The sequence below is a fragment of the Cavia porcellus genome, unplaced genomic scaffold (assembly GCF_034190915.1).
Source record: "Cavia porcellus strain 051 isolate PalLab524CR breed Dunkin Hartley unplaced genomic scaffold, mCavPor4.1 scaffold_8, whole genome shotgun sequence".
In the NCBI taxonomy this organism is placed as follows: Eukaryota; Metazoa; Chordata; class Mammalia; order Rodentia; family Caviidae; genus Cavia; species Cavia porcellus.
The window spans coordinates 10,353,021-10,377,354 of NW_026947491.1; the positions used below are offsets into that span (position 1 = coordinate 10,353,021).

The window sequence follows — 24,334 nt, forward strand, 5'->3', positions numbered from 1 at the left end:
TTTTTTTTCTCCTTAAATAAAATTAAAAAAAAAGAATTGAATTGTACTTTCTAGTCTCTAGCTAACTCCATTGCCTACATTGAACGGTCATAAAGTCAACCCAGCTGCAAAGACTCATACCTTCCCAACTGAGACTTTGGTGTTAGGGTACAAACAATAATTTCTTACTTCAATGTAAGAAATCAGTAAGTACTTCATCCACTCTGTGTAGTAAACATTAGAATATATTAGAAGTGGATTTAACAAACGTAGTTCACATGGATGCGCAACACTTTTGTGGTATAAATTTGAATCACTCTGACTGGTGACCTTGTCTCTCAGTAATTTAAAGTCTACCTATACTCCAGTTAGTAAGCTTTAGAACAAAGGACTTTTTAATGAAGGATTCGCTGTTTAAAGGGTGACATTTTAGTTAAGTTTCTCATTGATAAGGCAAAATACCCAGCACCCAAAGTAAAATGAAGAAAGGTTTATTTAGCTCATGATTTGTAGAGATTTCAGTCAGTAATCTGTTGGGCCCAAGGTAGGGCTGCATGGCAGAGGGGCAAACATGCATGTTGCCAGAAGACATCAAATGCAGCAGAAGACCTGAATAGGGTCTTCACTTTTTATCTTATCCAGACTACTAGGATTAGGGTGATGCCAAACCAATCAGTGAATTGATGTAGCAGGCACACCCTTAATTCCAGTACCACAAACTAGATTCAGTGACCTCTGAAAAAGCTCTATGACTGCATGGGTCTTTGAGGGGACAGGTAGGCCCAAGCCATAACAAATGGTAAGATAAAATATCTTTATATGGGAACAGATTTATAATATTAAAGATCACTTAGTACATATTTTTAAATTTAGAACATAAGTTTAGTCTACACACAGATAAAGTGAAGGTGTTGGTTCATGTTTTTCTCTTTGTTTTAAGGTAAGGTAGATTATTTTTCAACCACTTTGTTGCAGTCCACTGAGGAAGAAGTAGCTATGTAAATTAAGTCATCAATGAGACAGGCTAAATTTTAATTTTCTACTTTCCCTTTTTCCAAACTTTGTGGTTTCTTAAGAAGAATATTATGTTAAAAATATGCTCCCCTGAAGAAAAGGCATCAAGAATCAGACCAAGGAAACTAATCTTCCACTTCTACATTTGGAAAAAGTCTCTTAAGAATCAGAAACCATTATAGATTTTGAGAGATTGGATATATCTTTACACTTGGGAACTCATTATGTGAAAAAGTATAAGAAAAATTGATCAAAAACCATATAACCATGTATCACTGTAATATATTTTCTTTAACTCTTTTGGGATGATGCCTGGAAAGAAAATAATTAGAACAAGTGGAATTTCTAATTTTAGTTTTTGAGGGATCCCCATACTGATTCCCATGGTGGTTATTCTAGTTTACATTCCACCAACCATGTAAAATGGTCTCTTTTTCCCACAACCTCTCCAGCATTTGCTGTTTTTGATTTTCTTGATAACCATCCTTCCTGGAATAATCTGGAGTCTTACTGTTAATTTTTAATTTGGATTGCTTTAATGATCAGTGATTTTCAACAATTTTTCATGTACTTATTGACTACTTGTATTTCTTCTGAAAAGTAGACTCATTTCAGTTGCCCTTTTTAAAACTGAGTCTTTTATTGTGGGGGGTCTATTTTGCTGATTTTTTAAAAAGAGGGTAAAATTAAACATAACAAAACATCATAAGATAACAATATAAAAGACACAGATTGCAAAGCAAGACAACTGGAGATCTTCACTGTCTATCATTTTTTCTCTTGTTTTCTTCCAAATAGTTGTCCATATCGCCACATACAATGAATGCATACAAAACATAATTGTATAGAACTGATCAGAACAGGATGATGAAGGCATTTTAGGTCTTTAAGACCAGACAATAGGGAAGTCAACAATGGCTGCCATAACGTCTCTTACTCTCTTCAAAATAGCTGTCCATACTTTCATGTATGTTGAAATTAAACCAAACAAAACAGGCTAAAATCACTCTGACCAAAGAATAATAGTATTGCTGAATTTCACATCATGATGCTATGGAATCAGCACTGGTAACCTTAGTGTCTATTTCTTCAGAGTAGCTGTTCATCTCATCATGCATTATATTATCAACTCTCATGAACTTTTTAGAAGTTCTACACATGCATGAGTTTCTGCATGTATACCTGTCCTTTCTGTATTAGAGGGAAAAGCAAAACAAGACAAAACAAAACAAATTACTAGAAAAACCTGAAACAAAAAAGACATATAGACAACAATAGAAAGAGCCTAGAACACTGAAAATATAGGCCTTCAAAACAAGGTGGTAGGAGCATAACTAGGGTTGTTATTTTATGTAACGATCTTCAAGAGTTCCTCGGATAACTATACAATAATATTCACAATTGTTCCAATCCTATGTGAGTTTGATTTATTTCACTTGTGAGTATGGTCTCAAGTTGCATCCATTTACTTATAAATATCTCAATGTGATCATTTTTTATAGCATAGTAGTACTCCTTTGTATAAAAATATCACATCTTTTTTATCCATTCCTCAGTTGATGGGCATTTAAGTTTTTCCAAGATCTGACTATTTCAAATTGTGCCTATAAACATGGCTGCACATGTATCACTGTGGCATGATGATTTCAGTTCTTCTGGGAATATGCCCACAAGTGGGATAGCTGGGTCAAATGGGATGTCCAATCCCAGCTTTTTGAGGAATCTCCAGATTGACCTCCATAGTGGTTGCACATCCCCACCAACAGTGCAGAAGTGTTCCTTTTTCCCTTCAGCCTCTCCAGCTTTTGTTGTTGGTAGTTTTGTTTATCCTGGCCATTCTTTCTGGAGTGAGATGAAACCTCAGTGTTGTTTTAATGTGCATTTCTCTAATGATCAATGATGCTGAATTCTTTCATGTATTTATTTGCCACTTGTATTTCTTCATCTGAGAAGTGTGTGTTCATCTCAGATGCCCATTTTTGGAATGGGTCTTTGAATTTGGGCATCTGATTTTTTAAATTCTTTATATATTCTAGACAGAAGTTCTTTGTCTGAGGGACCGTTCACTAAGATTTTTTTCCAATTTGTGGGTTTTCTTTTGGCTATGCTGGATATTTTTTTGACATGTAAAAAATTCTTTAATAGGACGTGATCCCAGTTATTGATTCTGTGAAGCATTTCACGTGCAGTTTGAGTCTTATTCATGAATTCTGTACCTACCCCTATGTATTCAAGATTTCTACCTACTTTGTTTTCCAACAAACTTACTGTTTCTGTCTTAAGATTTTTAGATCTTTCATGCATTTAGTTAGTTTAGTACACTGTGACAGGCATGGTTCTAGTTTTAGTTTTTGGCCTATGGAGAGCCAATTTTTCCAGCACTATTCATTGAAGAAACTATCTTTCTTCCAGTGGACATGTTTGGCCCCCTTATCAAAGAAAAAGTGGCTGAGTGTGTTTGTTATTGTATCTTCTAATGTATTCTATTGATCTTTACATCTGTTTTTATTCCATACCATGCTGATTTTATTACAGTAGCTTTGTACTATAACTTCAATTCAGGGATTGTGGTTCCTCCTGCCTTGCCTTTGTTGCTTAGAACTGCCTTTGCTATTCTGGGTCTCTTCTGGTTTCAGATGAATTTTAGGGGTGATTTCTCTAGATCTGTGAGGTATGCTAATGGTATTTTGATTGGGATTACATTAAAGTTATATAACACTTTTGGGAGAATGGCCATTTTCACAATGCTCGTTCTTCCTATCCATGAACAAGGGATGTCTTTCAATTTTCTGAGATTCCCTTCAATTTCTTTTTTAAGGGTATCATAGTTTTCCCTGGACAGATCTTTTGTCTCTTTTTTCAGATTAGATCGTAAGTATTTCATTTTGTTGTTGATATATATTGTAAAGGGTATGGCTTCTCTTATTTCTCTCAGTGGTTTTGTTGTTAGTGTATAGGAATGCTATTGATTTTTGAGTGTTGAATTTGTATCCATCTACTTTACTGAATTTATTTATTATACCTAGGAGTGTTTCAATGGAGTTTTGGGGTCGTCTGTGTAGAGTATCATGTCACCTGCAAATAATGATAATTTAACTTCCTCTTATTCTGTCTTTACTCCTTTTATTTCTCTCTCTTGTCCAATTGCTCTGGCTAGTATTTACAGTACTGTGTTGAATAGGAGTGGTGGTAAGGGACATCCTTGTCTTGTGCCTAATTTTAAGGTAGAGGCTTTCATTTTCTGGCCATTTAATATGATGCTGGCTGTTGGTTTGTCATAGATAGCCTTTATCATATTGAGGTAAAAACCATCTATTCCCATTTTCTGTAAGGTTTTTTTTTTATGATGAATAAGTGTTGGACCTTATCAAAGTTTTTTTTGTATGTGTAGGAATGATCACGTGGTTCTTATTTTTGGCTCTATTGATATGGTGGATTAAATTTATTGATTTGTGTATGTTGAACATACACATTGTTCCTTGCATTCCTGGAATGCATTCCTGGGTTGAACCCCACTTGGTCATGGTGTATAATAATCTTGATGATTTGGTGCATTCTGTTTGCCTAAATTTTATTGAGAATTTTTGCATCTATGTTCATTGGGGAGATTGGCCTATAATTCTCTTTTTTGGTTGGGTGTTTGGTATAAGGTTTTGGTATTAGAGTAATGTTTGCTTTCAGGAATGAGTTAGGGAGAATTATTCCCCTTTCAATTTCATCAAAGAGTTTGAGGAATGTCAGCATTAAATCTTCTTTGAATTTCTTGTAGAATTACACAGTGAATCTGTCTAGACCTGGGGTCTTCTTTGTTGGTAGGGATTTAATTACATTTTCAATTTCATTAATTGAAATTGTGTTTTTCAGAAGTTTTACATCTTATTGACCCAGCTTTGGTAATTCATGTATTTCTAGGAATCTCTCCATTTCTTCTGTGTAATCAAGCCTATGAGAGTAGAAGTTTTCAAAAGAGATTTTCACAGGGTCTGTTGTGATTTCATCTTTTTCATTCCTTATTACATGAATTTGAGTTTTTTCCTTACTTTTAATAAGGTTGGCTAGAGGCCTGTCAATTTTATTTATTCTTTCAAAGAACCAACTTTGTTATTCATTTATTCTTCATATTGTTTACTTAGTCTCTATTGCATTGTTTTCTGCTCTGACCTTTATAATTTCCTCCCTTCTTTGGGCTTTAGAAGTGATTTCTGAATTACTTGGTTGTTTACATTTACTGCCACCATTTCATTGCTTTTTACTGGGCTATCTTCTTAGCTCCATTTTGGTCATTCGTATGTGCCTAGAAATCTATTTTTTCTATAGTCTGACAATTTATTAAATAGAGGTTTTCAAAGTTGTTACTTTGAATCTAGGTTTTTTTCTTGCCAGTGTCCATGGTGATTTTGCAGGATAGAAAAGATTTAAGCATGAAATAGGCATGTTACAAGTAGATTTCTTGGCTTTGTAGAAAGGCACATTTAAGTAAACCTTGCTTGGTGGCACAAACCTGTTACCCAGCACTCTGGGAAGCCAAGGCAGGAAGATAGCAAGTTTGAGCCCAAAGGGAGCATCTTAACAGCTTAGAAAAACCCTGTCTCAGCATTGAAAATGTATATAACAGATACATCCCAGGGTTATACCCTCCTCACCCCTGCAAAATTTTGTGGTAACCATGGATGGTTATGGAATACACACTTGTATTCACAGCTCCTTAGGCTGAAGCAAGAGGACTCCCATTACAATCCCATCCTGGGCACCTTAGTAAGACCCTATCTCCTCTAGAAATAAAAAGGCCATCCTGGCTTATAGCTCAGTGGCAGAGCACTTGCAGAACATAGAAGAGTAGTTTACACAGTGCTAGTCGGTTTTGCTCTTTACTAGTTACATTCTGGTTTCCACTTGTGAAGAGTTCACATATAAAATGAGGTTATCTAAATATGAAAATATGTCCAGAAAGAGTTCATTTCTACTATCTAAATAGTGGGAATTTGGGAAACCATTCTTGTGATCCTTGTTCCTTCATCAGCGTTTTTCTGAGTCTCCCAAGTTGCATGTAACCTGGGACAGTATTAGTGCCCTTACCTTGTGACCTGAACCAAGATAAACACAGAGCAAGTTGCTTGCAAAAACTAACATCTGAAGTTTTATTTGTCTATTACTTTAGTGATAAATTGCATTTGCTATGTTTACACCATAAAAGAAGTTGAAATGCAACAGAAGCAATGAGTGAGATTTAAAAGTCTATCTATGTTTGAGATTTGCTGTGAATCTTCCTAGTCAAATGAGTCCATTTTTCTACTGTCATGTGTGCAAATTTACCTTTTTACTCAAATCACTCATGGACTGTGTAATTCCAAGATGACCACCTATTTCCACATATTTATTATTACTGCTCTTAAATTTTATTTCTGAATAATCACACTTGTAATTTATTGGCTTGATTTTTTTGAGTTCACCTGGTAATCTGTCCATTCCTGCATTATACAATTGTATTCTCTATTGGTGTCATGAGGTGCAGGAAATGCCACTGAGAAGCTTTGCAGGAATCATTTAATCTGAATTACTTCTGATTCCCTGTGTTTGTTGTGTTGGCTTAAGTATATATTTCAGTGAGTACCTACAACTGTCTTGAAATCCCAGTTAGAGTATCCAAATGGAAAAAGAATTGTGAAAGGCAAGGGAAAGAATACCTTGATCCTGAAATTGTAAGAGTCTTTTGTTCCAGAAAGCCCTACAGTAACACATTCTCTAAACAAAAGACCCACTATGCCTTTGACTTTTTATTTCTACCAATAATACAGGGGATGAAAATGTTGGATAGCAAGGTGAATGAAAATAAAACCTAGTGCTTTTCAAAATTTGGAAAGTTCTGTTTCTTTCACTCAAACAAAAATGGAGCAGAATGTGCAAAAATTTCATTGACCTGTAATGATAAGGTAGACACAAAAATATTGTTTATGCCTCAGCGTGGTGGCACATTCCTGTACTCCCAATACCCTGGAAGGCTGAGGCAGGAAGATCACATGTTTGATTCCAGCCTTGGTGACATGATCCCAGTGGTGTCCTGTCAGAAAATTTAATATAAAGGGTGGAGGATATAATTCAGGGTGAAGGTCCTGGCTTCAATCACCAGTGCTGCAGAAAAAAATACATGTCTTTCTGGACTGAAATAATGACAGCTGAACTGAGTCAAGTGATATAAAGAACAAAATATTTAATAAAGTCAGTGAGTGAAAAGTAAGTTTTCCTTTACATCAAACTTTCTTTAAAGGTTGAAGGAAAAAGAAAGAGTGGAAAAACTGACACCCAGCAGTTGCCTACTGAGAAGAAAGAAGAACATGATAGGTAAGACTATGGAAATATTTGACCATAAATAGTTACTGTTCTGTACAACAAAATCTAACGTGAGCCTGTATTTGTGATTAAGAAGTTATTTGCTTTTACTAGAGATACTCAGCTTTGAATGACTGTCAGAAAAATACAGACAATTTAGATATCATTTTTCCAATTATCTTGAGAAATGTTTTTTAAACATTTGGATGAATTAGCCAGTCTGAGGAAACAGACATCATTATGTACTGTTAGTAAGTGAAATTATGAAGTGCATTTGAACAATTTAATAGCATTAATTAAATCTCAATGATTTCATTGTTTTAATCTAATGCCTTCTCTTATGAAACTGAATCCTTCTTGGAAAGGAATACAAGATCCATGATCACACACATGTACATAGCTATTAAAGACATTTAATGTACATATCCTCTAGGCTAAAATTGGTGAGTGTATATACTTCATATACATAATATGAGCATTAAGCTGGTATAACAGGTTGATAATAATTATGTAAATGTGTTACCTATATACATTCATATGTTGAAGGATTAACTATTAACATTCTCATAAAGTGTGAGATAGTCTAGATGCTTAGCAGTAAGGAAATAATTGAATTGCTATATCCATAAAATAATATAGCATGGAGCCTTTAGATAATATTCATTGTGATTATTTCACAAAATATTTTTAAAGCATTGTTTAATAATACGTCTTCAGCAAATTTGCTGTAATACTTGTTATATGTGCTAAGTTGCCAAAGAAAGTTGCAGGCTGCACTGAAGATCTTATTACCAAGAAATTTGGTAGCTGTTAGACTTTTGCTTTTTCTCAGGATATAAGTACTGTAATCTGGACCTTCATGTTCATCTGAATATTGCCAAAGGATTGCATGAGGATCCATGATTGATTAGTTTTCAGTATATTAGGTAAAAATCCTTTAAAATGTCACCAAAGGGTCTTTTAGTAGTAAATCAAGAATTAACTTTTTTCTGCAAAGATCAAGTAGTAGATATTTTAGGCTTCATGGCATGAAATCTCTTTTGTGGTCATCTAGAATCTGAGGTAGACAACAAATGAATGTCTGTGGCTACATTTCAGCAAAATTGATCTACAGAGCTGAGGGATAGTTCTGTATTAGAGCACTTGCCTAACTCACAAGAGGCCTTGGGATTCGTCTCCAGCACTGCCAATAAAGAAGAATTTATTTTAAAGTTAGATGATAGACTGGAATTGCTCCACTGACAATGATTCACTAAACCTTAATGCTAAACCCTAGTTTGCTGCTAATGTACTAAGCCGGTCTTTTAAAGTTTCCCACGTGTACATCATTGTCTCATTTTTACAGATAATGCACTCCACTGTATTTTTCAGCAGTGAATATAGAAAACTTACAAAATTCAATTTATAAATTAAAGTTACTTTATTTCCCTTCCTCATACATATTTTATGTTTTTCCTGTCTTATTTGTTGTTGTGGAGTGTATACTTTACTGTCGTCCATAGAATTTGTGTGTATTTACTACAATATCACCAGTGCATACAAAAAGGTGTAGCACACAGTGAGTAGCTAGTCAGTATTTACTCAGTGTGAGTAGAGTTTACTCCTTGTGTATTATTTTAAACAGTAGGCTAATTTGTCACTTACAGAAGTTTGACTTAGGAAGCTGAGGCAGAAGGATTGCAAAAGCGAATCCTGCTTAAGAAGCTGAGCAGGTCCTTGCCTCAAAATAGAAAGGGACTGGGGGTAGCGCTCAGTGTTAGGACACTCTTGATTCAACCTCCTGTACTAGAAAAAAGGGTTCAGGAAGAAAATTCATTCTGAAAGTTTTAGTTTTTACTCTACATTAATATTTTTTTCATTTAGGAAGAAATTTTGAATATTGTGATTCTTCATTCTTTTAGGGTAGTTTCACTTACAGTACAGTGGATTAAAAGAATTGCAGGCTTCATTTGTAGTTTATTAAGAAAAATAAAACACAAAGATATTAAATTTAATAGGCTTCAAAAAATATCATGGCCAAAGGACTAAAACTTTCTAAACTGAAATTAAAAGACAAAATTGGAATGTACTGTGTTGCTTCCTCTGGAAAGAGAGAGCTATGCTGGTTGGGCATGGTGTTGTTATAACACAGGTGCCTGAGTGCTACCTCAGTTCTTGATCTTGATTTTTTTCTGTGATTCTGGTTGCAAACTGAGTTGAGTCAGAACCAAATAAAAGTTAGTGGTTGAGCTGAGCATGGTGGCACACACCTGCAATCCAGCAAGTTTGACTTGGGATGCTGAGACACGAGGGTTGCTGTGAGTTTGAGGCTTGTCTTGGCTACATAAATGAGTTCTAGGCCAGCCTGTACCTCATGGTAAGATGCTGTCTCTAAAATTTTTTTGTTCTGTGGGTAGGTTCAGTGTTGATCTTAATTGGTTTAGATTTGATTTAGTTCTTGTCCAGTTTGTTTTGCCATCAGGATTGTGGAGACAATTGAGTTTGTGAACCCAGGTACCATTGTATATGATTTTGCAAAGAGTAGAATTTAAAAACTGGCCAAACTTCAGAAGGAAAGTGATTTTCCATCTGTAGCTATATTAGTGTGCCTTGCAGGAAGCAAAGTGTTAGCATTAAGTGGTTGTTTGGTTGGATGCTTGGTTGTTTGGTGGGTGAAGCCAGTGACAGTTGACTGAATCAACACGGGGTTGCCACAGCTCCAGTCAGTCCTTTCGTAGGCTTGGACTAATTTCAACCCAATGCTTTGTTTAAAAATTATTTTTCATCTACTGCTTAAAATGAACAATTTCATACTCTAGAGTTGTAACCTTGTTTTTGAATTGAGTTGCTTAAATGACTTTTTATTTTTAAAGCAGTGGACCCAACGTGCCTTTGAGGAAAGTAAAGAATAAACATAAACAGCAGCACTCCACGGAATCTGTGACTTCCTTAGTGTCTAACAAGGCCCGTTTCCTGTTTGCTAGTCTCCAACAAGTGATGTGTATTTAAAGATTACAAGACACTGTCAAAGATGGAGGAAGTTAAAACCTCTGTAAATGTTTTATTTTCCTTTAATGGAATGTTAGCAGGAATTGCTTTTCTAGAAATAAAACAGAACAGTGTAGTCTACAGGGAAAGCAAGAGGATACCCAGCCTCCTCATTGCTGCAGAGAGATTGGCTAAGAGAAGCACAAATGAATTTGACAAAGAGCAGTTTCAACACTGGTCACACAGGAAGCTGACTACTGGGGACGATCGGACAACACTTCAGACACCTTTCACTGGGAAAGTTAGGGAAGCAGGTGTTCTGAGCAAGAATGCAGCATTTAAGAGTTGTTTTCTTAAGATTTTAGAGTGTATGCATACACCACTAGAAACCATCAGTAGAGAAAGATATGTTTATTCATTTTAATTTTTAAGAATATTTGTAAAACTCAGAAATTATGTGATTATAACTGACAATGGATGCTGATATGGATTAACACAATCACAGTGGAGCCACACTTGCATGCCTTTCAGTGCTGCCCAGCAGGATAGTCATGCCTGTGCCATCAGTGTTTGAAGCTGTGGGAAATGTCAATGTGGTCTTAACATCACTTAACAACACTAAATGCTTAAAGGTAGTTATTTCATAACATAAGGCATACTCCCACGATGTCACAGTTCAGAGTTCTCAGCCTCACTCTTTCACTGATTTTTAGTTGGATCCTAACATTTTTTCACAGAGCCCCCCACAGTTTCATGGCAACCACAGGGATCCTCCACAAGGAGTTTCTGGCAGGAGGTTTGCGAGTAGTGCATTCACACGTTACTCAGTTCTTCTGGCTTTGGAGTGCTTGCTGCCTTGTAACCCATCTCTGCATTGTAACAGGTTGATGCACTGCATGTGTCTGTCTCCATTGTTGTCAGTTGTGTTCTTAAAAACCCTAAGATCCCAATGATGCTGCCAAAATGCCCCACACTAAAGTTTCATCAATACAATATTTTATTAAATTACGTAATTCCAGAAGTCATAGCATATTTATAGAGTTTAAACTATAAAACGGGCATTGATAAGCATTTTTATGATCATATCTGAAATTTGCAGTCTTTTGCAATTGCAAGTGCTCTAGGACCAGTACTGTGCATTTAGGGAATCCACTGTACTGTGGAACATTCCTGGGTTTAAATTCTTACTGTCTGTACTTGCACATGTGCAAGTTACTTGGCATATCTTCACCTACCTTAGTGATGTATAAAATAAGATGTTACCTCTCAGAATTGTGTTTCACACACACACACACACACACACACACTCTTCAAGTAGGTGTGCCCTTTGGAAGAGATTAAATTGAAAGATATAAAATATGACAGATAGGAAGGAAAAATATTTGAAAGCATTTCATTAGGATACTAAATCAACATATACAGCCAGATCATAGCTAGAACTTTATATTTTCTAAAAAATGCATGTTATATTTTCTTCTATTTTGACATGAATAAAACAATAAATAAAACCAATCAAAACAAAACAGTGAAAGTGATACACAACTTTAAAACCAGACCATAAGAAATCAACAATGGCTACCATAATGCCTCTTGTTGTCTTCAAAATAGCCGGCCATACCATCAGACATTATAAAATGAAACAAAACAGAACAGAAACCAATCGAAACAAAACAATGAAAGCAATGGAAGACTTCAAAAACAAGATAATAAGAAATCACCATCAGCTTCAATAGTATGTCTTGTTATCTTTGAAATAGCTGTCAATAAACAGAATAAAATGAAACAAAGTAAAACAGAATAAAACTAACACAAGCCAAACAAAACCCTGAAAGTGATACAGAACTTTAAAACAAGATAATAGGGAATTAACAGTGGCTTTCGCCTTTAGAAGGAACTCTCCCATAGCTGCTATACTGCATATTATTTTCCACCAAGTAAATGCTCAGAGCACTGGGCTAGGCCTGCAAAGTGAAATGCTAAACACTACAGGCTTAAGTTGTTTTTCTTCCTGCCTCAGTAGCTATTATCCCAGCCTGTATGTCTGTGATCAGCTGGTTGCTTGCAGGGGTTGGGAGGAGCTCAGCTCTTATCTCCCAGCCCAACTGCTGGCTCACAGGAAGCCATTGGCTTCATATTTCTACTTCCCTTGGCCTGTGACTGTCACTGACTCAGAGGAAGGGGTTGGCTTGTTGATCCACTTTAAAAATACATTTTAAATACACAGGTTTCACTTCAGACTTGTCTTAAAAGAAGAGGACAAGAGAAAAAGTCTCAAGGAAAAATGTTCTCAAGAAGTTGAAGCAAAACAACAGCTTGAAATTTCTTATGCAACACTTGAAATGGAATTCAAAGCTTCAAAAGTGAATCAGGTAAATTAATCTTTGATGAAAATTTTATATTGCTGTTGTATTGGCATTGTAGTATTTCTTTGATTGCATATTTACTCATGCATTGCTTACATTGAGAATATGATCCAAAGCATGTGTGGTTTGTTATTTTCATTATTATCCAAATGTAAGCAGGTGGCCACACACACTTACATCTCCCACATCACTGGGCGATATCGTTTCAAGGACCATAGTTGAGCATGCAGTCCAGTGTTGAACAAAACATTCTTATACATCACACGTCCCTATTATGTGGGTTGAAAACAAAATGTTAAATCACCCTCAGAAAACCTCACATAGACAGCTAACTGTATTTATTATAAATGTTGACATCTAATAGCTCAGTTTGTTTACTGAATAAAGAAATGAAAGGAGTTTAATCATGAACACAAGTGTCAATTTGAGTATTCTTATGATTTAGCTAACTTTGAAGCTAGTGAAGTGTTTCTTAATGAAATTTTATTTTATACCATTCGTGCCTATATTTAATAAATGCTTTCACTCTTTAACAAATTTTAGGTTTCATTTATGCAATTTAATATTCACAGCCTTGCATGTTGGCACTCACCTGTAATCGCAGTCCTGGGAGGCTGAGACAGGGTGAGTGCTATGAGTGCTAGGCCAGGTGGCATGAAATAGCAAGACTGTGGCTCAAAAAACTATTAAGGAATTAATTATACTATAACCGATAATTTCTTTGAAACATTGACATAATAGCATTGACAATACTTTAAGAAATACAAAATTGAAAGTACGCAATCTAATGGAGAATTTCATGTCAACTGATCATATTTTCCTTACCATGAAAAAATGGAGTTTTGCCTTCATCACATAGCTATGCGCAGGATTCACAGACCAGGCATTTGACCAACCTAAAAGCTCTTGTGAAGTACCATACCACACCGTTCATTTGAACATCAGACTGCTTTCTGAAGAGGCCTAGCAGTTGCTACAAACGAATTGATTTGAGGACCTTTATTTAGCAGCAGGGCCCAATAGTCTCAGCTCAGTGGGTTAGCCTCCTCTCATGGACATGTTATGTACATACTGCTTAACCCAGGAAGCACTGTTTGCGTGATCGTTGCCCACTGGGCACTGCTATGTGAGAATAAGCTGTGAGTTGTTACAAATGAAGTGCCACTGACTACTTGAGCTAACTGATGAGTCTCAAGGGACTGCAGGGATGTCTTTTGGGCTGCATACCCTGCATTTATTGCCACCTTCATCATGAGTGACCAGTTCAGCTTGCACAAAAAGCCTGTCCGATTGTCCACCACCTGCCAAAAACATCACATTTTGCTTTCTCTCCCCTGAGGTCAGCTGAGGAGGCCCCTTGGAGCAGTAAAGTATCTCCCTTTTTCCTTCCTCCTGTTCACCTGTGCCTTTCTCACTACAGCCCAGTACAGAGCCCTGGGCCATTCTGAAAACTCCAGTATTTCCTCTTCACCTTCCAGACAGTTCTGGCACTGGTGAATGAACCCAGGGTCCTCCACAGAGCTTCATCCATGGGCCATTTTTGTTTCTTTCTGAACAGGGCCTCTCTAAGTTGCCCTGGGCTCAAATGAACTAGCCTCATACATGAGCCAACCCTATTGCTAGGACTATAGACATGTGCCACTATACCTGGATTAATTAATTTCTTTTGGGTTATTGGAGACAGGGTTTCGATGCATAACCCAGGCTGGCCTTGAATTTCCTGTGCCTCTCCAAGGTGGTCTCATGGTTACAGTAACCCTGTTGACTCAGCCTCCTGAGTGACAGAATCACAGCTGTGTGACACGAAGCCCAGCTTCTGATTTAAATTTTGAGAGATCTTCTGACTAAATTATCAAGACTGCACTTGACCTGAGGAAACTTTTACCTCAGCTTTCCTGCAATATTAAACTTTATCAAAACAGAAAACACAATAATACCTAAGAGGAAAGATTTTATAGAGCTCCCACTGCTGGTGACTGGTGGAGTTGGAACTCTGGCCCAGGCATGCTGGTGTCTGTCTAGATACTGTTTCTCCAACAGTTCCTGGAGACATCTAGATGTTACTGCAGTGTCATTTCTGTATTATTATCATTGGCATTGCTCTTAGTCATATAAGCATTATTCATATCATAGTTGATAAATAGTACTTGGAATCCATAAAGTAGGATGTAATGCGTGGAATGTAAAAATACAACTAAAAGGACAGCACAAGTAAAGGGACTTCCTCTTTCTCTCCATTTTACCAAAACTTTCACTTTTATAGTTTCCTGCAAAAGAGTTGTCTCCCCCAGTTGCCCAGGCTGGTCTCAAGCATCAGCTTACCAAGCAGCCAGGAATGCAGGTCCATAGCACTGTGCTAACCTTCTAGTTTTGTCAGTTTGAGGACCTGCTAACAGGTCTAAAATCAGGAATATAATATGTTTCAGACCTAGAGCTGGGGTCGGTAACTTAAGTAGTGGGGAGAGGGTGTTATTTTGTAAGGTGTGGGCCATTGGATCCCTGCGTCAGCAGTTCAGCTAACGGTGTAGACACAGCACAGAGGTAACTATAAACCATACGGAGGTGGAGCATTATAGCTGTGCCCACTACAGTTATGAAACAAACACCAGGGATGGGCAGGTTATTAATAAATATTTTTGTTAATTTTCAGTTGACAGAAGCACAAGACCGAGGTAAAAGCTCTGTGCAACACGACGAAAAAACGGAAGAACCCTTAGACAGGTATGGCTTAACCAAATGACTTGAGCATCTCTAAAGGAAATCAGCAGCATAATATGAGACATATTGCAGTTATATAAGTACTAAATCTTCATTAGGCCAGGGGAAAATTCTAGCTTTGATAAATTTACCTGAAAGGAGTAATTTAGGGGAGCAGAAATAGTACAGTGAGGAGAGAGCATGTGCTTTCCACGTGGAGCCCTGTGTTCACTCCCAATAATGCCAAAGAAAAAGTGTCAACAAGCACAATGAGAAAAATCTTACCTACCAAATCATCTACTTTTTCTAACTTTTAAAATTGTGAGTAGTCTTTCAAAGGTTATGCATTTTTAACAGATCTGTGCAAATAATTATTTTGAAATCAATATTTTAGGATTGAATTGGTGTGTTCACACCTGAAAGAAAATGTTCAAAGTCTCGAAATGGAGATTTTGAGCCAGACAAAGAAAAGGAAGAAAACAGCAGGAAAAGTTGAACATGCTCAGAAACACTTGTCAAATGACAGTTTGGTGAGTCCATTTGATTTTAATTTCTATCGTACTTGAAAGGAGTTCTTATTTCTCTGCTAGTACGTAGGAATATTTTAGGCACTATGAAAAGTTTCACTGATAAAAACACTTGTTGTAATCATATTGATACCTCCTTACTAGCAGTAGTGACGTCCTCTTAACTTTATGGAAGATAAATGGTTTCATGCAATTCATGACTTTGGCAGTGATATTTTAATACAAAAGATTTTTATAGCCTAAAATCCCTATTTTACACATACCACATTTGTTTATCCATTATCCATTGAAGGATTTGAGAGTTATTCCCACACTTCTTTGGGAATCATGCTGATCTGGACATTGATATATTACTGTGTGTCACGAGTCTCAGCTAATATGATACAATAACTTTTAAAATTCCAGGAAATTGAATTGCTGAATCTAAGCCTTTGAATATCTGTTGCAATGAAAGCTTTTCCATGATATTTTGTAATTTATATGGTCACCAAGAATGGATAGAAGGGCACTACACAAGCATTTTCCCCAGAGACACTTTATTTCTCTTTGACTGTAAGCAAGGAAAAAGATGCCAGTAACAAAGTAGAAATGGATATTTGTCTTACTGAGGAACTAGTGGTCCTAGCATTGCAGTTTCATGATTTTTCCCCATTGATTAGTGTTTATCAGCCATTTAAACTTGTCCAGTCTAAGAGTAACGCATAAGACTGGGTGACAGTTTGTTGATGTGTAATGAAAACCATGTACCTCTTGACCAGGCAGAGCAGATTCTTCTGTGGCCCGTGTTCTCCTGTGTGGGAATTAGGACCACAAGGACACATTGTGTGCATGGAAGTGGAGATGTGAGGTGGCTCCTTCCACTGACTGATTTGTTAAAGTCACAGCAATTTGATCCATCGAGCTCCATTACACAGATGCTTGTTGCTATGTCTCCTGCCTACCTGTCCCCCAAACTCTCAAGGAGCTATAGATGGGTGTTTTTCATAGGTGACTAGATCTGTAGAATATGATGTTGGGATTCAGGATATGTGATTACCAAGTTGGTCCACCGGTTGGTTTGGCATAGTTCTGGGATCAAGGATGTGATGTTAAGATTAAGGGCATAAGTGCTACCTGCCCTAAAGGTGAGTACCTGGATAAGATGTAGGGACAGAAAAAAGCTTGATGCTGCTGCTGCTGCTGCTGCTCCTGCTTGTCTTCTGGTCCGTGATGCCCCTCTGCAATGCCTCCCTGTTCTGGAGCCAGCCTAGTATGAACTGAAACCTCTATAAACTGTGAGTTCCGAACCTTTCCTCTCTTAACTTGTGAGTCTGGGTATTTTGTCTAAACAACAAGAAAAGACTTGTTATAAGGGAGCTACAGAATTCTGCCTAGTGTTTTCTATGATGAAATGTGGAGAAACAATTTTTTCTAGAATTCAAATAAATTAGTCCTGTTGTTGTACTATACTTTTCATACACATAACATGCTGACATGTTGATAAGGTGTCGTTTGTGAATTAAAATGCCAGGGGCCATCATCTTACTTTAAGTGTCATATACAAAGGTATTGAGATGTTGAAAAATTGGTAGTGGTACCATGTACAACTGGAAAATATTCAAAAAAGACAATGTGGTCCATTGGAAAGCAACATTATAAAAGAAAAACAAGGTGAATTATGACGGGTGCCATTCTAACAGTGAGGCCTCCAGCCCTAGATTAGAAGATTGCAAAATTCAGATTGAAACCCATGTGAGTCACTTTGCCATGTGTAGGACTCAGTGCAGAAGGAATCCATACCAAATAATGGCTGATGAGGTTTTGTTCTGGGAGAAGTAAACTAAAAGGAAGAAGGGAAAGTGTAAATGACCCCTGTGCCGAGACATTTTGTGTACCCCAGGCTGGCCTTGAATTTCCTGTGCCTCTCCAAGGTGGTCTCATGGTTACAGTAACCCTGTTGACTCAGCCTCCTGAGTGACAGAATCACAGCTGTGTGACACGAAGCCCAGCCTCTGATTTAAATTTTGAGAGATCTTCTGACTAAATTATCAAGACTGCACTTGACCTGAGGAAACTTTTACCTCAGCTTTCCTGCAATATTAAACTTTATCAAAACAGAAAACACAATAATACCTAAGAGGAAAGATTTTATAGAGCTCCCACTGCTGGTGACTGGTGGAGTTGGAACTCTGGCCCAGGCATGCTGGTGTCTGTCTAGATACTGTTTCTCCAACAGTTCCTGGAGACATCTAGATGTTACTGCAGTGTCATTTCTGTATTATTATCATTGGCATTGCTCTTAGTCATATAAGCATTATTCATATCATAGTTGATAAATAGTACTTGGAATCCATAAAGTAGGATGTAATGCGTGGAATGTAAAAATACAACTAAAAGGACAGCACAAGTAAAGGGACTTCCTCTTTCTCTCCATTTTACCAAAACTTTCACTTTTATAGTTTCCTGCAAAAGAGTTGTCTCCCCCAGTTGCCCAGGCTGGTCTCAAGCATCAGCTTACCAAGCAGCCAGGAATGCAGGTCCATAGCACTGTGCTAACCTTCTAGTTTTGTCAGTTTGAGGACCTGCTAACAGGTCTAAAATCAGGAATATAATATGTTTCAGACCTAGAGCTGGGGTCGGTAACTTAAGTAGTGGGGAGAGGGTGTTATTTTGTAAGGTGTGGGCCATTGGATCCCTGCGTCAGCAGTTCAGCTAACGGTGTAGACACAGCACAGAGGTAACTATAAACCATACGGAGGTGGAGCATTATAGCTGTGCCCACTACAGTTATGAAACAAACACCAGGGATGGGCAGGTTATTAATAAATATTTTTGTTAATTTTCAGTTGACAGAAGCACAAGACCGAGATACAAGCTCTGTGCAACACGACGAAAAAACGGAAGAACCCTTAGACAGGTATGGCTTAACCAAATGACTTGAGCATCTCTAAAGGAAATCAGCAGCATAATATGAGACATATTGCAGTTATATAAGTACTAAATCTTCATTAGGCCAGGGGAAAATTCTAGCTTTGATAAATGTACCTGAAAGGAGTAATTTAGGGGAGCAGAAATAGTACAGTGAGGAGAGAGCATGTGCTTTCCACGTGGAGCCCTGTGTTCACTCCCAATAATGCCAAAGAAAAAGTGTCAACAAGCACAATGAGAAAAATCTTACCTACCAAATCATCTACTTTTTCTAACTTTTAAAATTGTGAGTAGTCTTTCAAAGGTTATGCATTTTTAACAGATCTGTGCAAATAATTATTTTGAAATCAATATTTTAGGATTGAATTGGTGTGTTCACACCTGAAAGAAAATGTTCAAAGTCTCGAAATGGAGATTTTGAGCCAGACAAAGAAAAGGAAGAAAACAGCAGGAAAAGTTGAACATGCTCAGAAACACTTGTCAAATGACAGTTTGGTGAGTCCATTTGTTTTTAATTTCTATCGTACTTGAAAGGAGTTCTTATTTCTCTGCTAGTACATAGGAATATTTTAGGCACTATGAAAAGTTTCACTGATAAAAACACTTGTTGTAATCATATTGATACCTCCTTACTAGCAGTAGTGACGTCCTCTTAACTTTATGGAAGATAAATGGTTTCATGCAATTCATGACTTTGGCAGTGATATTTTAATACAAAAGATTTTTATAGCCTAAAATCCCTATTTTACACATACCACATTTGTTTATCCATTATCCATTGAAGGATTTGAGAGTTGTTCCCACACTTCTTTGGGAATAATGCTGATCTGGACATTGATATATTACTGTGTGTCACGAGTCTCAGCTAATATGATACAATAACTTTTAAAATTCCAGGAAATTGAATTGCTGAATCTAAGACTTTGAATATCTGTTGCAATGAAAGCTTTTCCATGATATTTTGTAATTTATATGGTCACCAAGAATGGATAGTAGGGCACTACACAAGCATTTTCCCCAGAGACACTGTATTTTTCTTTGACTGTAAGCAAGGAAAAAGATGCCAGTAACAAAGTAGAAATGGATATTTGTCTTACTGAGGAACTAGTGGTCCTAGCATTGCAGTTTCATGATTTTTCCCCATTGATTAGTGTTTATCAGCCATTTAAACTTGTCCAGTCTAAGAGTAACGCATAAGACTGGGTGACAGTTTGTTGATGTGTAATGAAAACCATATACCTCTTGACCAGGCAGAGCAGATTCTTCTGTGGCCCGTGTTCACCTGTGTGGGAATTAGGACCACAAGGACACATTGTGTGCATGAAAGTGGAGATGTGAGGTGGCTCCTTCCACTGACTGATTTGTTAAAGTCACAGCAATTTGATCCATCGAGCTCCATTACACAGATGCTTGTTGCTATGTCTCCTGCCTACCTGTCCCCCAAATTCTCATGGAGCTATAGATGGGTGTTTTTCATAGGTGACTAGATCTGTAAAATATGATGTTGGGATTCAGGATATGTGATTACCAAGTTGGTCCACCGGTTGGTTTGGCATAGTTCTGGGATCAAGGATGTGATGTTAAGATTAACGGTATGAGTGCTACCTGCCCTAAAGGTGAGTACCTGGATAAGATGTAGGGACAGAAAAAAGCTTGATGCTGCTGCTGCTGCTGCTGCTCCTGCTTGTCTTCTGGTCCGTGATGCCCCTCTGCAATGCCTCCCTGTTCTGGAGCCAGCCTAGTATGAACTGAAACCTCTATAAACTGTGAGTTCCGAACCTTTCCTCTCTTAACTTGTGAGTCTGGTTATTTTGTCTCAACAACAAGAAAAGACTTGTTATAAGGGAGCTACAGAATTCTGCCTAGTGTTTTCTATGATGAAATGTGGAGAAACAATTTTTTCTAGAATTCAAATAAATTAGTCCTGTTGTTGTACTATACTTTTCATACACATAACATGCTGACATGTTGATAAGGTGTCATTTGTGAATTAAAATGCCAGGGGCCATCATCTTACTTTAAGTGTCATATACAAAGGTATTGAGATGTTGAAAAATTGGTAGTGGTACCATATACAACTGGAAAATATTCAAAAAAGACAATGTGGTCCATTGGAAAGCAACATTAAAAAAGAAAAACAAGGTGAATTATGATGGGTGCCATTCTAACAGTGAGGCCTCCAGCCCTAGATTAGAAGATTGCAAAATTCAGATTGAAACCCATGTGAGTCACTTTGCCATGTGTAGGACTCAGTGCAGAAGGAATCCATACCAAATAATGGCTGATGAGGTTTTGTTCTGGGAGAAGTAAACTAAAAGGAAGAAGGGAAAGTGTAAATGATCCCTGTGCCGAGACATTTTGTGTACCCCAGGCTGGCCTTGAATTTCCTGTGCCTCTCCAAGGTGGTCTCATGGTTACAGTAACCCTGTTGACTCAGCCTCCTGAGTGACAGAATCACAGCTGTGTGACACGAAGCCCAGCTTCTGATTTAAATTTTGAGAGATCTTCTGACTAAATTATCAAGACTGCACTTGACCTGAGGAAACTTTTACCTCAGCTTTCCTGCAATATTAAACTTTATCAAAACAGAAAACACAATAATACCTAAGAGGAAAGATTTTATAGAGCTCCCACTGCTGGTGACTGGTGGAGTTGGAACTCTGGCCCAGGCATGCTGGTGTCTGTCTAGATACTGTTTCTCCAACAGTTCCTGGAGACATCTAGATGTTACTGCAGTGTCATTTCTGTATTATTATCATTGGCATTGCTCTTAGTCATATAAGCATTATTCATATCATAGTTGATAAATAGTACTTGGAATCCATAAAGTAGGATGTAATGCGTGGAATGTAAAAATACAACTAAAAGGACAGCACAAGTAAAGGGACTTCCTCTTTCTCTCCATTTTACCAAAACTTTCACTTTTTTTTTTTTTTTTTATTTAAGAGGAAAAAGAGAAAAACACAAAACAAACCAAAGCGGTGTAAGGGTACACGTAATACAGAACTACAAAAAAAACAAAACAAAACAAAACAAAAACAAAGCAAACAAACAAACAAAAAAAAACATAACAGTAAGAAATCACCTGTTAGTATATTACATATTATCATCTTGAAAATAGTTCCTCAAATCACAGTATCAAAGAATACAAGGTGGACATTCAAACAGGTAGACTGCAAACATCTGTGTTCAATGATCCACAAACATTGATACAGTCAGCTATTTAACACCCCTAAACACACTTGCTGTTATATCCGTTAGAGCTCTTTTTTTTTTCTTCCCCTCTCTTTTTTACAACAAAATTCACACACTTTGGATTTCATTACTCCTTAGTGCTTATTACTTTTGGGGAAGGGGGGGAGAATACAGTCAAATATGGCAAAACAAAGCTGTCAGTCAATACCAAGGATAGACATAGCACATGGTGTAGAACACAGTACAAGTTTATCAACTATGGTTATCAACGTTGTCCCTTGTTTCCTTAAAAAGAATTGTCTATCTCATTAGATATTATAAAGTTGGACAAAACAGTAGAGAACAAGACCAATACAACTTAGGCATTGTAAACATTACAGGACTTCCAAAGAAGACAATAGTCAAACCAGAATGGGTATCTTAGTGAATCTTATTGTCTTCAAAGTAGTTGCCTATGTCTTCAAACTTGATACTACCATATAGAATGGAACAGAGTCTAATCAGTCAAAACAAGATCGTGGGAGTACTACAGGACTTCAAAACAAGTTAATAGGAAATCAAAAAGAGTTATTATTTATATATCCTAATTATTTGAATTTTTTCTTTAATTAAGACAAACATAAGAAATGACTAATTTTTTTAAAACAATAAGGGGGAGATTGAGATAAAACAGGACATAACAATATAACAATAGAGGTCACAGCATGACTGTTTCAACAACCTAGTACTTCACCACCATATAACCTGACTTAATAGTAGTTACCATAGTGTCTTTTTCCTTGAAATATTTGGATAAAACTTCATATACTCTAGCTTCAAATATTTTCAAATCAAGAAGCCCAGAATAAAGCCTTTCTAATTAATGAGTGAAAACTTTATAAGGCTCCAAGGCCACCTAATGGGGAATCATGATTACCACATATTTTTATATATTTGAATCATTACTTACATTAGGGAAACTATTCGGTATTCACACATGCGAGATTGATTTATTTCACTTATGAGTATGGTCTCAAGCTGCGCCCATTTATTGATAAATATCTCAATGTGATCCTTCTTTATAGCTGAATAATACTCCATTGTATAGAAATACCACAACTTTTTTATCCATTCCTCAGTTGATGGACACTTGGGTTGTTTCCATGATCTGGCGATTACAAATTGTGCTGCTATAAACATAGGTGCACATATATCACTGTGGTATGATGCTTTCAGTTCTTCTGGGAATATGCCTAGAAGTGGAATAGCTGGAATAAATGGGACTTCCAGTCCCAACTTTTTGAGAAATCTCCAGACAGATCTCCACAAAGGCTGTACCAGTCTACACTCCCACCAGCAGTGCAGAAGAGTTCCCTTTTCCCCACAGCCTCTCCAGCATTTGTTGTCGGTTTTCTTGATCCTGGCCATTCTTTCAGGAGTGAGATGGTATCTCAGTGTGGTTTTAATTTGCATTTCTCTAATGACCAATGATGATGAGCATTTTTTCATGTATTTATTTGCCATTTGCATTTCTTCATCTGAGAATTGCGTATTCATCTCAGATGCCCATTTTTGGATTGGATCTTTGAATTTTGGAGGTCTGAGTTTCTTTAATTCTTTATATGTTTTAGACAAGAGGCCCTTGTCTGAGAGAGAGTTCACTAAAATCTTTTCCCAGTTTGTGGGTTTTCTTTTCACTATGCTGCAGATTTCTTTTGACATGCAGAAACTTTTTAATAAGAAGTGGTCCCAGTTATTGATTCTGGGAAGTATTTCCCGTGCGGTTTGAGTCCTGTTCATGAATTCTTTACCTACTCCTATGTCTCCAAGGTTTCTACCTAATTTGTCTTCCAATAGATTTAGTGTTTCTGTTTTAATATTCAGATCTTTGACCCATTTAGATTTTAATTTAGTACATGGTGATAGACATGGGTCTAGCTTTAGTTTTTGGCAAATGGAGAGCCAGTTTTTCCAGCACCATTTATTAAAGAGACTGTCGTTCTTCCAGTGAACCTGCTTGGCTCCTTTATCAAAGATAAGGTGGTTGAGTGTGTTCGTAGTTGTGGTTGTATCTTCTAATCTATTCCACTGATCTTCGGCTCTGTTTTGATTCCAATACCATGTTGATTTTACTACTGTTGCTTTGTAGTATAACTTCAAGTCAGGGATTGTGATGCCTCCTGCTTTGTCTTTGCTGCTTAGAATTGCCTTTGCGATTCTGGGTCTCTTCTGGTTCCAGATGAAATTTAGGAGTGATTTCTCTAGATCTATAAGGTATGTTGATGGAATTTCTATTGGGATTGCATTGAATCTGTATAACAGTTTTGGGAGAATGGCCATTTTCACAATGTTTGTTCTTCTTATCCATGAGCAAGGGAT

The 24,334-nt window shown here is 37.0% G+C and overlaps 1 protein-coding gene across 15 annotated transcripts in view; it reads left to right on the top strand.

Moving 5' to 3' along the window:
- The window catches only part of LOC101787092 (ankyrin repeat domain-containing protein 26-like), a 151,998-nt gene that overhangs the window by 37,034 nt on the left and 90,630 nt on the right, over positions 1-24,334 (top strand). For all 15 annotated transcript variants that reach the window (XM_063254345.1, XM_063254341.1, XM_063254343.1 and 12 more), the window contains exons 12-17: positions 7,259-7,332; positions 12,512-12,656; positions 15,301-15,371; positions 15,742-15,877; positions 18,700-18,770; positions 19,141-19,276. In XM_063254345.1, the coding sequence (XP_063110415.1) occupies positions 7,259-7,332; positions 12,512-12,656; positions 15,301-15,371; positions 15,742-15,877; positions 18,700-18,770; positions 19,141-19,276 (633 nt within the window). The remainder of the gene's footprint in view (positions 1-7,258; positions 7,333-12,511; positions 12,657-15,300; positions 15,372-15,741; positions 15,878-18,699; positions 18,771-19,140; positions 19,277-24,334) is intronic.